Raw genomic sequence first — 15,041 nt, 5'->3', positions numbered from 1 at the left:
AATCTAGCTAAGACTTATATACAGCTTGATGCATGTCATCCTTGTGGTGTTTTGTCGGTAACCCCTTATGTTTCCTTTTTGAGATTTTGAAGCATACAGTTCATTTTTACAATTCTTCTAATGCACCTTTTATTGTCCAAGCTCCTCTCCTCTTCTTTCTTGCACGTCTCTTATTTTTTTTCGGATAATTATCTTACTTCTTTATTGATCATGATATGTTAATCTATTTTGTTTTATGAATGGAAGAAAATGAAATAAGAGCGAGGAAGATAGCAAAGAGGAGAAAGAATAATTTTAAACCAGGGAGTAAAAATGGACCTTGTATGATTTTTCCCCCTACTTTATATATGGACTTACATGCAAAACCTATTGCTTTTCCTTTGCTCCTTTTATAGCCCTTTATTTTCCAAGGAGAATGGAGCTTTGGATAATTCTTATGTATTGTTAGTGTTGTATTGTATTATTTTGATGAATACAACGTTTGGATGAATTGTATTTTTTCATCGCTATATAATGTTAGACATCAACAATTTGAAGGATAAACGTACAAGAAAAATAGGTTATCGCGTAGAGCTATTATTAAAAAGTATGGTAAATGATAACACCAAATCGGTCATTACATAAAATGAGACTTTTATTCGTTAGGTAAAATTTAACAATATAATACAGTAAAATTCAGTAACGATCAAAATGAATATTGTATTTAAAGTAACAACACAATACAATACTAGGGGTGTTCATGGTTCGGTTTGGGTCGGTTATTGATTAAAACCATAACCAAACCAATTTAGTCGGTTTTTAAATGTCTAAAACCATAACCAAACCGAATAAAATAATAGCCACCGGTTTGGTTATTGTCGATTTTGTTCGGTTTGGTTCGATTTTTCGATTTATGACTAGCAGCCATGAGACTTATTTTTAAAACATTAAATAGTTGAAAAAGACATGTTTTTTTTTGTTCAAACGATAACTTTTATTTATAGTTTAAGGTGGAACATACATCATAGCAACATTTTCACTATTAGTGATAGTGTAATACTCAAGTTATCCAAAGTTGCTTTACTATTAAATATAGAGCTAAAAACTAACTTAGTAGTGGCTGCACCATTTTTGTCATCTTAATACACATACCTAGAAATAAAGTAGAACATAGAAGCTTTTAGTTGTTATTACAAACATACATATTAATTAAACATAAAGACTACCTAAAATTAAAATGAAAATATATGAAATAAAAAAACTTTGTGTAATGATCCCAAACTTTGGGGCAGTACTTGCATTTTGCCCTCAATTCTCCCATTTTATTAAAAAAACTTTGTGTAATGATCCCAAACTTCAGATGTTTTTCTATCATTATCCTCAAGGCTAGGGTCTCGACTACAAGGAGTTGTTCTTTTATGCTTTTTAGGAGGATTACCCACGGAAGAAGTATTAGGGCATTACCATGTGCTTGAGTTGCAGCAAATGCTGATGTTACTGAAGTATCTTCAATAGGAACCTCCAAATCTACAACCTCTGTCCTTTTCATATGAAAAATATTACCCCCTCCGTCCTAAAACGATTGTCCTCTTTTGACTTGGCATAAAGTTTAAGAAATAAAGGAAGACTTTTGAAATGTGTGGTCCAAAACAAGCCTTAGATATTTGTGTGGTTGTAAATCATCTCATAAAGTTAAATTATTTCTAAATATAGAAAGGGGCAATCTTTTTGGAACAGAGGGAGTAGAAGTTTAGGACCCATTTAGACAAGAAAAAAGAAAGGTATAAATTCGAAAAAAAGAAGAAGAAACAACCTAAAATCAAATGGCTCACAAAGAAAGGCTAAAAATTTAAGTTAAAGACATTAGACTTTAACGTGAGCTTCTGTTAGTAGGTTTACAATTAAAGAGTTAAAAGACTTAAAGACATGGGCTTAGACATATTCTTAAAAATATGGGCCTGAACATATTCTTAAAAACATGAGCCTTAAACAATCATGTGAAATAAGTAGATCAAAAGTCAAATTAATGATTAAAAGGTATAAAATATTTATAATTATTTATGAAAAACTAATATTATACAAATAAATAATTATAAAACTTATGTATATAATTTATCGGTTTGGGTTGGTTATTTATTCAGTTATTTTTTAATAGAACTATAACCAAATCAAATATTATCGGTTTTTAAAATTTAAAACCAAATCAAACCAAACCAAACCAAATGTCGATTTTTTTATTCAATTTGGTTAAATTTCCGGTTTGGTTTTGGTTTTAACCAAAACCGTGAACAGCTCTATACAATACAACGTAACCACCATCCAAACAATCTGTTAGAGTTTTGTTCTAAGATTATCTATCCAAGGCCATTCCTTTTCTATAAAGTTGTATTTTGAATCTATAAGAGAAATTTTGAAAATGAATGAACATATTTTTAAGGATTTTGTGCAATTTAGTATCGTTTGATGCTTTTGAGAAAAAACAATAAATAAAGAAATGAAATACGTGAAAAAAAAACACTAAAAATAATTAATTAGAGAAGTATGAGAGCTGGAAATAATAAGAATATGAAAAAATAAAGGTACTCCAAAATAGAGAGAGACTTACGGCAAAATGAATAGTTATTTGAGACGAATCTTTTACACTTTGGTTTAGACTTTAAACAAAGAGAAATGATATAAAAGTACCAAATTTAACACTACGATGAAGGGAAAAGTTACATACATTTATATAAAAATTTAAACATCAATTATTCTTCAATTTCATTTCATCGTTTACATAGTTTTTAACGAAGATAAGTCTTTATCTGTACCTATATTTTATTAATACAAAAATCAAATTAGAAAAATGCATGCAACTAATAGCAACTAATCTAATCCATTTAAATAGGAAAAGTAATAAAGCGTTTCAAATTTGTGAAATTTAAAATAAATCGTAATACTCCATAATTACAAAAAATAATTAACTTATAAATTTAGTGAGGTACTTTATTACCGCGGGAAGCGCCTGCCTATTCACTGGTTAAACACACTTGTAAAAATATGACCTGTGCAGCACAACTGTGTACTATTAATTAACTACAGGCAATAAGTGGGGATTTGGTGGTCTGCCATTACTGCTTTCTGCTACAATTCAGAAACATTAACCCCTCAGCTCCTCACAACCGCCCCATTTCCAATTGGTAGTTGAGAATCATAAATGTATACTCCATTTATCAATACTTTCCTAAAATGGTTGTTCAGGATCAAGAACGGCTATGCTTATCTGCCAGAAAGAGACTACTAAAATTTATTTGCCTATTACTCCCTCCGTCCCATATTAGTTGTCAACATTATTATAAATATTCGTTCCAAAATACTTGTTCATTTACAAAATCTAATTAAATTTTTCCTACTTTGCCCTTAACATTAATTGTTTTCTAAAGTAATCAATATTAATTAGAGTGCAATTAATTAGAGCGAGATGAGGGCAATTTAGTAAAAAATACACTTTTATTTATGAGTTCTTAAAGGGCGTGTAAAGAGGAAAGTAGACAAGTAATATGGAACGGGAGAGAGTGATCAGTCGACATTATTTGAAAATTTTGCAACAACTGAGTTTGCTAACGCAGTACAACTCTGTTTGTTTGAGTTGTTTTTGAAGAAAAGGCTACTATCTTTTTGAAAAATTTCAACCTTGCGATACATTAAGATTAAAGATGTACAACAAGGGCTACAAATTGATTTGCTGTAAAATACGTGCTGAATTGTGCAATTAATACACACGTGAGTGATATATATATATATATATATATATATATATATATATATATATTTTAAAACGCTACGAATATATCTGCAAGTTGCTGGAGCTTTTTTTCCGCATGTTGTTGGAGCATCAACTTTGTGGATTAGTGAAATTTTGTTTGAATGTATAGACATAATCTGCAAGTGAGGTTTGGACATAAACGCCCAACGGATTGAAGTGGGTGAAGGTTAAAAAAGGTCGGATGCTGCCGGTTACATTATTTTGTTGGAGTTAGATACATGGTTAATGTAAAGAAATTTTACATTTCATGTTGAATTTACCTATTATAGTAATAACCTCTTATTTTCAAGATTATGATTCCACTTACTATGTAGGCTAATGGTAGAGCTGGTACGCAGAAGCAATAAAATTGTAATGAGAAATCAAGAACAACGTAGGGAAAATGATATAACAAGCAATTAATAGGAAAAAGAATAAATTCAACAAGTACACTAGTATTTAACAGGCTATTTATTACTAATAGAAAGAGAAAAAGCTCATACCAGAAGTCATACATCAACAAATCCAAAGATATTTCAAATTAAAGAGATAGAAGAGATTAATCCCTAAACACGGATTAAATCTAACTAAAGGTAAACCTAACGATAAAAAGTAATCTTCAATTCATCAAAATCTCCCTCAACAATGGAAATAGAAGGCCATTTAAACTAGGGTTGGTATCTGGGCTAACAATGGCCCAAATATTCCTAAGCCAGTAAGGAAACTTAAGTAGAGCCAAATAGCAAAATTAGCGTAATTACAAAGTCAGCTACAATAGCTTTTAATTATAAGAAATATGCCTGCCAATCTTCTAGCTTGATCTTGGCCTTTCAAAACACTCCACTGCCATGAGGTTGAACTGAAGATGTCTTTTAATTAAGCTTGATCTTGAATCTCTCCTGAAGTATTCCCTTGACTTGACGATATCACCTAGGAAGATCTCTTTAACATATGTGCTATTCCGGATTGTATCAAGATATTCTTTGGATGATCTAATAATATAATTTTGTTTTACTAACAATGCATATAACTTAAACTCTATTTTTTAACCTTTACGCACTTCAATATTTTATGCTTAACACGTGTTTGTCTCCTCCTTTTTTTTTTCTCGATTTCTCACTCGATGTTTGATATTCGTATTAGGGTCAAGACTAAATTCAGATTTGCTTCAAAAAGTATCATATTAATTGTTAAAGCGCTCCCTAACAAAAGTTGCTTCATACCCAAAACTCGAGCTTAAGACGAAATTAAGAATAAACGGTTAATTACTTATTTAACACATTCTTGTCTCTTGGCAGTGTCAGGCGATCTAGACCACTTTTCGGCAACCTGGAGTGATTAATAAGTAATGAGCCAAGTTAACGTGGAGTAAGGAGTTTTTTTTTTTCTTTCAAGTTCAAGGAGAAAAATAAGTACAGTACACCATTTTTAATATGAATTTAAGTTATATGTATTTTAATAATGTCAAAAGATTTCTATACGATCAATATAATTTATAACATGTTATAATAGGTAACTTTAACATTTATGCTATTTTATCAATTAATGCTTATTAATAAATCAAAATTACCTGTAATTATCTTTTAAATGATCGACTTGAATGTATAAATATTTCTTCACGTTAGTACACAAAACTTAAACTCTTTTAATATACTCCCCCGTTTCATTTTATGTGCACACTTTTCTTTTAGCCCGTTATGAAAAGAATACACATTTCTAAATTCAGAAACAATGTAACTTTTAGCTTCTATTTTATCCTAAATTAGAAGTTCTTATAACAACACTAATATCGTAACATGTTTAAGCTTAAGTTTCATAAGTAAAATTGAAGGAGTACATAATATAAATAATATAATATACAAACACGCGAGTAGTTTTTTAGCAGTGTCGTAGAACCCGTTTGGTTACACATGCCTATGCCCATAGAGCTACATGTGATTATTGATCTTGGGGAGACATTGCAGGAAAGGGCATTAATTGGGCGGATATATTATATGGCTCTATAATAGACTTCTATTTAAAGAGAGGTCTTTAACTTTAAGAGAAGAGAGGAAGAACAAGCTTAGCTGGTCAAAACTCACAAGTACTTTAGTTTACCAGCTTTGCGAAGAAGAAGTACAAAAACATGGCCTCTAAACCTGGCATTCTCACTGAATGGCCATGGACATGGCTTGGCAACTTCAAGGTACTATTTTTTCCCGTTATTATATTTCTTGCACTCAAAATTAAACATCATGTAGTTATTAATATAGCTAAGATATTCTGCTAACTCTTTTTAAAATTGTTTGTTGGAATGAAGTACTTGGTTTTGGCACCATTTGTGGTTCATGGCACATACACATTCTTCATGAGCAAAGATGAAAGCCAGAGGGACATTGTATACATAATCATTTTCCCACTTCTGCTCTCGAGAATGATTCACAACCAGGTATGGATATCTCTATCCCGTTATGTTACTGCAAAGGGTACTAGCCGAATTGTTGATAAGAGCATCGAATTTGATCAAGTTGACAGAGAAAGGAACTGGTACGTACTTCTTATTACCTTTACGCACTACTAAAAAAAAAAATTAGAAATTAGCGACGGACAAATTTTATAGCTAAAGATTAAACCTAATCTTATTGAGCGATTAATTATCAAAAAATTAATGTAACTACGTTTTTTTTCCCCTTCTTTTTAGTGACGCCTCATTCTTCATCTAATCCACAGTAAATAGTACCACTTAATAGGGGAAGAACCAACATTTTTACCGAGAGGAGTCAAAAAATATACAAATAAGCTAAAAAGATTAACATATGATTTACTTATATAGATTTCTTTTTACCTATCTACAAGATATCTAGTACTCCCTCTGCCCCAGTGACATTCAGATCGAGAGTTAAGTTTCTCAATGACCTTGAATTCGGACATAGAACCTTCAACACTTTTAAAATAAAGTTTATATGTTTGAAAACTTCATAAGAAGTATGATAAGTCACAATAATTGTTATTAAAAAATATTTAAAAAACATATACAAAAATTAGATCAAAGATTTAATTCTCTAAATTCGAAAGGTGCCACATAAATTGTGACTGAGAATAATTTTCCAGCCAACTAACACTCGTTGAATAAGCGTGGCTCCCACCACTGCATGGTAATAAGTGGTAGCATAACACACCCTCGTTCTTCCTCTTATAATTCCAAGAGAAAGTAAATATTGATGTGATTGGTAGGATGAGAGTCATTTCTTCAAGATATTTGATTAACATAAAGAATTTCTATAAAAAAATTATTTTCTATGTAAAGAGGAAAATTGACTTCTTACTAAGCAAGGTTTTTTTGGGACGCGTAGTCGAACTCCTAGTGGTTATTAAGGCTAATTTTACAACGAATATTTACTACGCAATGTATAGATTTCCCAAGGCTAAAAAATATTGTAAAGGTTTTAACCCTATAATATTAGCCCTACTTTAAGGAATCCGGAATTTTGAACTCGGTAGGTGCAGATCTAAATTTTGTAATATATTATTACGTTGTTGGACTCTATCTAAATGGGACAACAAAAGATACATGGAAAGATTGACTTAAGGTTAGTTTTTTTTTTTTTGTTGGTTAGAAAGGGAAATTTCATTCATACTAACTTAAATTATTTTGTAGGGATGATCAGATCATATTTAATGGACTGTTATACTATATTGGATACCAATTTCTGGAACAGGCTCATCACATGCCATGGTGGAGGACTGATGGGATCATTATAATTGCCTTGCTTCATAGTGGTCCTGTTGAGTTTCTCTATTATTGGCTTCATAGAGCTCTGCATCACCATTTTCTCTACTCTCGTTATCATTCTCATCATCACTCCTCCATTGTTACTGAGCCCATCACTTGTAAGTTGTCTTCAAAATTGTTAATTTGTATCATTTTCTCTGGTAGTGAGGAGTGAGGACTTAACATTTTTTATTTTATTTTGGCAGCTGTTATTCATCCATTTGCTGAGCACATATCATATTTCGCGCTCTTTGCCATACCATTGATGACAACTGTACTCACTGGGACTGCCTCTATGGCTTCATTTGCTGCTTACGTTACCTATATTGATTTCATGAACAACATGGGCCACTGCAACTTTGAGCTCATTCCTAAGTGGATGTTCTCTATCTTTCCCCCTCTCAAGTACTTGATGTATACGCCCTCGTGAGTGTTCATGCCCTATACCTCAGTGAGCTTAATTTTATGCAAAATATTTACACAATTAAATCATCTGATAAAAATGATAACTAACCGAAATTGCGCTTTTTTTTTCCATCTAGAATAAAAGTGCATGTTAAAAGCCAAAAGGTTCAAAATACAGAGTTCCCACTTCTGAATCACAACATTTTCATCCATGCCTCATTAATCGATGGATATTAGGTGGGGGACCATAGTACATGTTTTTGTATCTTATAAATATAAACGTCAAAGATACTCTAGACAAAGTCTTAACCAATCAGCTTTTTTATTACTTCCAGAACAATAACTACAGCAATGTTTCATCAAATTTATGGAACCGCTTCGAATGTAATAACTGAAGTTTTGTGTATTTGTGAAGATTTTGTTTAATTTTTTGCCACTAAAATCAATGTTTGAATGTCACAGGTACCACTCACTACATCACACTCAATTCAGGACAAACTTTTCTCTCTTCATGCCAATGTATGACTATATCTATGATACATTGGACAAGTCCTCAGACACATTGTATGAAATGTCACTTGAAAGGGAAGCTGAAGTGCCTAATGCTGTGCATCTAACACATCTAACAACTCCAGAATCCATTTACCATCTTCGACTAGGATTTGCATCCTTGGCCTCGGAGCCTCACACCTCTAAGTGGTATTTTTGGGTAATGTGGCCCGTCACACTATGTTCCATAATGATTACTTGGATATATGGTCACACATTTGTTGTCGAGAGAAATTTGTTCAAGAATCTCAAATTACAAACTTGGGCTATCCCAAAGTATCGCGTACAAGTAAGTAATCAATATTATTCCAGATTCTTTTTACGTTTTTGACCCTTTGTTAAAGCTATTAATTAGCATGATTCTTGATTTTGTTGCAGTACTTTATGAAATGGCAAAGAGAGACTATTAACAACTTGATTGAGGAAGCCATCACGGAAGCAGATAAGAAAGGCATAAAAGTTTTGAGCCTTGGACTCTTAAATCAGGCAAGTCATAATATATGTAAAAGAAACTACTAATGCTCTGTCGTTAATTTACCTTTAAGAGTATGATGATCTCTTCTTAACATGTGATTTTGTGTCAGAAGTGTTGCAAAACTTCTGTTAGCTATCACAAACATTGATTATTAAGGACAAATATAATTATAATGAAATCTTCGCTGCACCCTATTGATACTTATCCCTTTATACAAATGTAACTTTCCAGGAAGAGCAGCTGAATAGTAATGGTGAACTTTACATAAGAAAGAATCCTCAGCTGAAAGTGAAGGTGGTAGATGGAAGTAGCTTAGCTGTTGCTGTGGTAATAAACTCCATTCCTAAAGGAACTTCTCAAGTTGTCCTTAGAGGCCGTTTGTCCAAAGTTGCTTACTCCATTGCCCTTGCCTTGTGCCAAGGAGGAATTCAGGTATATTTGACTATTAATCTCCTCCATCACTATCGGTTATTTTCCTTTACCTCATTCACTAGTGTCTTTTTTTATATATAGGTTGTCACATTAGGCGAAGAGGAGTACAAGAGACTTAAAGCAAAGCTTACCCCTGAGGCTGCAGCTCACTTGGTCCTGTCGAAGTCTTATGCTTCAAGGGTATGTACAAACAAATTACACCGAAATATACCGTCCTAAATCTTGATAATTAATAACAAACAAATGAAAAAAGTTATTGATTGAACATTACAATGCAGACATGGCTAGTAGGGGATGGATTGAGTGAAGACGAACAATTGAAAGCACCAAAAGGAACCTTATTCATTCCTTATTCACAATTCCCACCAAGGAAAGCTCGCAAGGATTGCTTCTACTTCAGCACACCAGCTATGATTACTCCTAAAAATCTTGAAAATGTAGACTCTTGTGAGGTAATTAGAAAAGATTATTTATTATCCTTAATTTCTCATTAATTTTTTTAGCGTGTTATCATAATATAAGAAATTCATGATTGAATCTATTATGATTCCAGAATTGGTTGCCAAGAAGAGTTATGAGTGCATGGAGAATAGCTGGGATTTTGCACGCCTTGGAAGGTTGGAACGAGCACGAGTGTGGTAACATGATGTTTGATATTGACAAAGTATGGAAAGCTAGTCTAGATCATGGATTTTGCCCATTAACCATGTCTTCTGCTACTGAATCAAAGAATTAGGAATAAAGATTTGTTTTTGTGATCATATCTTGGATTAGTGGTCAATGATATAAGCTATTTGCGTTACAGAGCTCTGTATGCATTATATAATATGAACCAATTTGGAGCATGAAGGATGACTTCTATAGTATAACAAACTTTATGTTAATCTCTTTTTCTTTTTTATTCCAGCTTCCCATTTCTTTCCTGTTAACGTTTGTCTAACACAAGGTAAGTTCTAGCAATGACTCTGCTGATTCTTAGGTGGAAATGCAGAGTGCTAACAATCATATCTTTCCTCGCGTGACAAATAGTGTATGCACTGAATAATCTGCTATTTCTCTCATTCCAAATCCATGAGAAGATGCACCATAGTGTAGCTTTTGAAATTGCTTTTTATGTTCTATGCTTATTGATTGTGATCTTCAGCTAGTGATTGTCTCATCCGCAGTTCAGAGTATTACCCAGTTACCTACATCAAACAAAGAAAGAGCTAGACTTAACCTGTCAACATTATCATTAAAGCCATTTATAAGTCTTACACCATTTATAAGTCTTACTGTCGCATCAACGATAAGCTAATGAAAATGGAAACTATGATTTTCAAGGCACATAACTAAAAGTTGGCATGGCAATGTCAATTCCCAATTGCCTGAAATCCTCAAATCTCAGCAATAAATGCAAGTCTCCATTGCTAAGCTTGGCAATCATATAAACACATCATACCTGTACAGGATGACTTATTAAGTAACTCAATTAATTCATAATCAAAAGATCAACTCTAATGGATGACAAGCAATAGACTTTATAATGAGTTGCAGCCTGTATAACTTCCTTAATTAAGCAAGTAACAACTGTCTTCCGTACAGTAACAATAGTACATAACAACAAATAAGGAACACTTTCAAGAAAAAGGATACAGAAGTAAGATAAAGCCAAAGCAATAGCAAGCACAGCTTCTTCCCATGAAAACTTGCCATAGTCTCCGAGAAGGGAAAACTAAATTTGAACAAGATAGAGCTCCACTGGAAGAGCTTTATATCTAAGTATTTAACTATTCTCCAGTTGATTCGTTGGAGGATTTTCAACCTGAACTACTTCTTGGCACTGCATTAAGTTCTTAATGTTGTCTTGACTATCTGTAATTTTGTATGGAAGCAGTGTTAACACAGATAAATTAACACAGCTAAAGTGAGAAGCAGAGCACCCTGAAATAAGCAATTGGGAGCAGATGAAATCCTGAATTTTTTGGCAGTGCTGAATTCCATATTACTTTTAAGTTTATGTCAGAAAATAGTTTCTCTTTTTCAGGAAGCTCACATCACTGTAAAAGTTAAAACAACTCAATGTTCAACCATTTGAGGCCAATTTATAAGAAGCCGTTTGGACATGATTTGAAATCACGAGATGAAATCATGTTTGGACATGCAATTTAGATTTTTTAAGTTGTATTTTTTCTTATAGACATAAAAACCCACAAGTACAGAAAACCATCAAAACTTTTTCAATGCTTATACAATCTTACCGAATGAGCAAGTTATAGTTCATAACAAAATTAATACGCTACTAGAAGAAATTTCTAAAAAATACAACATCAATTAATCAAATTTTAGTTCAATAAAACTGAAAATTGAACATGAGTTGTAGTATAACTACTTGTTGAAAGCTGTGCGTCCACCAAACAATATATGAGGGACCTGATTATCTACCAGTTCTCTCAGACAGTGCAGTAAGTAAATAACACAGGATTTTACCGTGGAAAACTCCTTGCTCAAGGGACTAAAAACCACGACCTACCATGTAGGATTTTACTTCACTACACTGAGCAACTTCAGATTACAACCTCTTGTAATCTAGAAATTTAACTCACATAAATCTTTCACCCTTACAGTACACCTATTGTAAGCTACAATTCTTGACTACTCTTAGCCAAGCACACAACCACGTTTGATTAACTCTAGCCAAACCAACTAATACACTTGACTAACTCTACCCAAGAGTGCCACTCAAAAGCTATAGACAACTTTTGAGAATTCTAAATACCTACAAACAACTTCTTAAAAGCGAAGAGTAGGTTTACAGTTTAAGGAACAAATGAACAAAGACTCACAACAACCTAAAGAACATAGATATAACTTGGTGTCTGGATCAGGTTCTTGAGCTTGTAAGTGGCTTTATTCTTGAGAGCACTTAAGAACTTATGGCGGTAAGGATTTGCACAAGATTGTTTAGGTTTTCAAGTGATACACAATATGTTGGAACAAGTTGTATATATATTGGGGAACATGTGGGTGAGATAAAGACCACTCATCCATGTTTGACTTGAAGCATGGGCCGCAGCATTGCTGTACAGTTGGCAGTGCAGCTTTACAGTTGTTGCTGCTGACTGTACGACGTACCGAGAGAGCAGATCGTGAACCAGGTCTTTCTCTAGTTTTTCAGTAGTTAGACAATCATCAAAACATAAAATATACTTTATTTTATCACTACTCTTTAGCATAATCCTCCCATATGATTGATAAGAGTAAATTTGTTATAAATATACTATCAACTTGTAGATCTTTTAGTATTTGATATAAATGGTTGGTAAACATGATTGGTAAACATATCTACCAAGTTATGAATCTTTTTTTACAAAATATAAACTTATGGGTAAGTTTGACATTTAAAAAAATTGAAATCATGATTGTGAATCCCAAATCATGCCTTTATGGATGATTTGGGATTTCATCTCATGCGATGAAATCATGAGATGAAATCGCATGTCCAAACGCTAATTTCATCTTATGAGATGAAATCGCATGTCCAAACGCCTACTAACTTTGCTTATCTACAAAGTAGAGTTGGTTCAACGGTCAGATAAGCTAGGAGTTAGAGCAAAATGGTCCTAGCTACTTGATGCAACTTCTAAGGATATAACTGACTTATCTAGCCGACCCCAACTAATTCGATATTGAGGTTGTTTAGTTGATTGATTGATTGATCTTAGTCGAATTGATTGATTGATCTTAGTCGAACTATAGTAGGTTTAGATTAGTTTTTGAACCTAGTCCTGTTTCTCAGAGGCCACTAATTAGGTCTAGTTCTTTCATAGGCATCCATTTTGTTCCATATTACTATCACTTAAAAGTCGAAGAATTTCATTAATCGTAATTTCACAACAACAAACTGTGAGAATTTAGTAGTATCTACGCCACATATTGCACATATCCTGAGTATGTAATTAGAGACTCTAATGGAAGATGGAAGGAAGGATTCTCAATGCAAATCAGATGCCAACCAGCACTGCATGCGGAAATACAAGCCCTTTTAAAGGGATTGGAACTAGCTTTTACAAAAAATATGTTTCCACTTATAGATTAGCAACCACACTTAATGAACAAAGCATATCCCCTCACTCAATTATATTAAATGAGTGCAGGTTCCTGCTAGATGCGATGGGGGTGCAAGAGATACAGCACAAATGCCGCGAAGCAAACACAGTAGCCCAAGAATTAGTCAAACATGCCCACAAATCAGGATCTGGGAGGCTCAACTCAGATGAAACTGCATTTTGGAACTATCCACCAACTTTTATCATGCTTCTTTAAACAAAGACAATTTAGGGGTTGCATCTTTTCGATCAGACCATGTGATATCATACATACTCGCCCCAGTCATCTTCAGGTATATTCAATGCTTTCCACTGCTTTGGAGGCATCAACAATGTTATTCGGGCACGGAGGCTGATAATCGTGCTCATCATCACATCCCATAGTAGAGTCACACTCATCGACAACCTTTTAGCCTTCACACTTCTTCCATTAGCACTTACTTTTACATAGTTAAGGCACCTATCACCACCACTATACCATCCGGCTGAAAGGGCAACAATCGGAGTATCGTGAGAGTGGTATTGGTTGCACATACTGATGATGCACCCCTGTCTCCGCCCTTTTGAAAAATCTTTAGCGTTAGTATTGCCTTTTGTGTTGCCAGTCACAGGAGGCGAACATTAGTAAGTCTTTGTACGTCTTGCCTTGTTTGCAACAATCTGAGTCATTTTCCAGGTTGCATTGTCCTGGAGGCGGCTTTATGCCTCTGATTTTGCCACTCGGCTGGCAAACCCGTAATCTTGCATCTAAGCTGTTAGTAAGAGTGCCAAAAACTAGCAACACCAGAAGCGATTTTCCCAAGCTAGAGTTCTTCATGGTTTTTTTGTCCCCTGTTGTTTTGTCTTGTTTTGTTCTCTAATGTTGATTGTGTTGAGATTGGGATGATCTAGCTGGTTAATATAGTGGTTTTGGTTGGAGAAAAATGCCACTTCAGGCATCAAAATTTCTTACTATAATTAAGTAGAATGTTGTGAAGTTTAGCATTCAAATGGTCTAGTGGAATACTATTTGTATTATATAGTTTCTTGGGCAAAGGTGAAAATATACCCCTTGGCTTTGCGATTTAGAGCAAATATATTCCTCGTTAAAAAAGTTGTGTATATATATCCCTGCCGTTACAAAATGGTGCAAATATATCTTTTTTGCTGATGGAATTTTTTGTAAAAATCATGTAGATTATATTTTAATTAAAAGAAATGCCAAATGGCTTTAGAAAAAAGTCTATCAATTTTTTTTGACACATAATTTTCTAAAGTCACATGATAATTTGGGTTGGGTTTTCATATAAAAAATGGGTACACTTATTTTTTTAAAGTAACGGGGATATTTTTTAAACAAATTATGCTCGACACGCCAGTAAAAAAAATTACTATATGGATTTAGAAAAATATGTCTACTAAAAAAAACGGCTAGACTTTTTTTAAAGCCACGTGGCATTTTGTAAATTAAAAAATAAGCTAAATGATTTTTTTTTGTTAAAAAACTCCATCAGCGAAAAGGGTATATTTGCACCATTTGTGTAACGGTAGGGAAATAATTGCATCATTTGTGTAACGACAGGGAAATATTTGCACCAT

At 33.4% G+C, this 15,041-nt stretch overlaps 1 protein-coding gene and 1 pseudogene across 2 annotated transcripts; one reads left to right on the top strand and one right to left on the bottom strand.

Moving 5' to 3' along the window:
- The first annotated feature begins 5,781 nt into the window (after nt 1-5,781).
- On the top strand, nt 5,782-10,276 carry LOC132645865 (very-long-chain aldehyde decarbonylase CER1-like). Of its 2 annotated transcripts, none has more exons than XM_060363106.1 (10): nt 5,782-5,948; nt 6,063-6,289; nt 7,401-7,633; nt 7,721-7,940; nt 8,382-8,757; nt 8,847-8,958; nt 9,179-9,375; nt 9,457-9,555; nt 9,654-9,827; nt 9,929-10,276. In XM_060363106.1, exons 1-10 carry the CDS (start codon nt 5,889-5,891, stop codon nt 10,109-10,111), a joined length of 1,881 nt encoding a protein of 626 aa, XP_060219089.1. In that variant the 5' UTR covers nt 5,782-5,888; the 3' UTR covers nt 10,112-10,276. The 2 variants fall into 2 exon arrangements, with proteins under 2 accessions (XP_060219089.1, XP_060219088.1); XM_060363105.1 differs by having other exon boundaries at nt 5,783-5,948; nt 8,847-8,954; nt 9,175-9,375.
- Nucleotides 10,277-13,666: 3,390 nt separating this feature from the next.
- On the bottom strand, nt 13,667-14,337 carry LOC132644510 (putative ripening-related protein 1; annotated as a pseudogene).
- Nucleotides 14,338-15,041: the final 704 nt, after the last annotated feature.

Source organism: Lycium barbarum, chromosome 6 (assembly GCF_019175385.1).
Source record: "Lycium barbarum isolate Lr01 chromosome 6, ASM1917538v2, whole genome shotgun sequence".
Lineage (NCBI taxonomy): Eukaryota > Viridiplantae > Streptophyta > Magnoliopsida > Solanales > Solanaceae > Lycium > Lycium barbarum.
Note: the sequence above shows the minus strand (reverse complement) of the source record. Positions and strands in the feature narration are given on the sequence as shown.

Bases quoted from the DNA above. Each gene is read 5' to 3' on its own strand.
- LOC132645865 (XM_060363106.1), top strand. From the start codon at position 5,889: ATGGCCTCTAAACCTGGCATTCTCACTGAATGGCCATGGACATGGCTT. The intron at 6,290-7,400 runs GTACGTACTTCT...ATTATTTTGTAG, and splicing joins GTTGACAGAGAAAGGAACTG to GGATGATCAGATCATATTTA. The intron at 7,634-7,720 runs GTAAGTTGTCTT...TTATTTTGGCAG, and splicing joins TGTTACTGAGCCCATCACTT to CTGTTATTCATCCATTTGCT.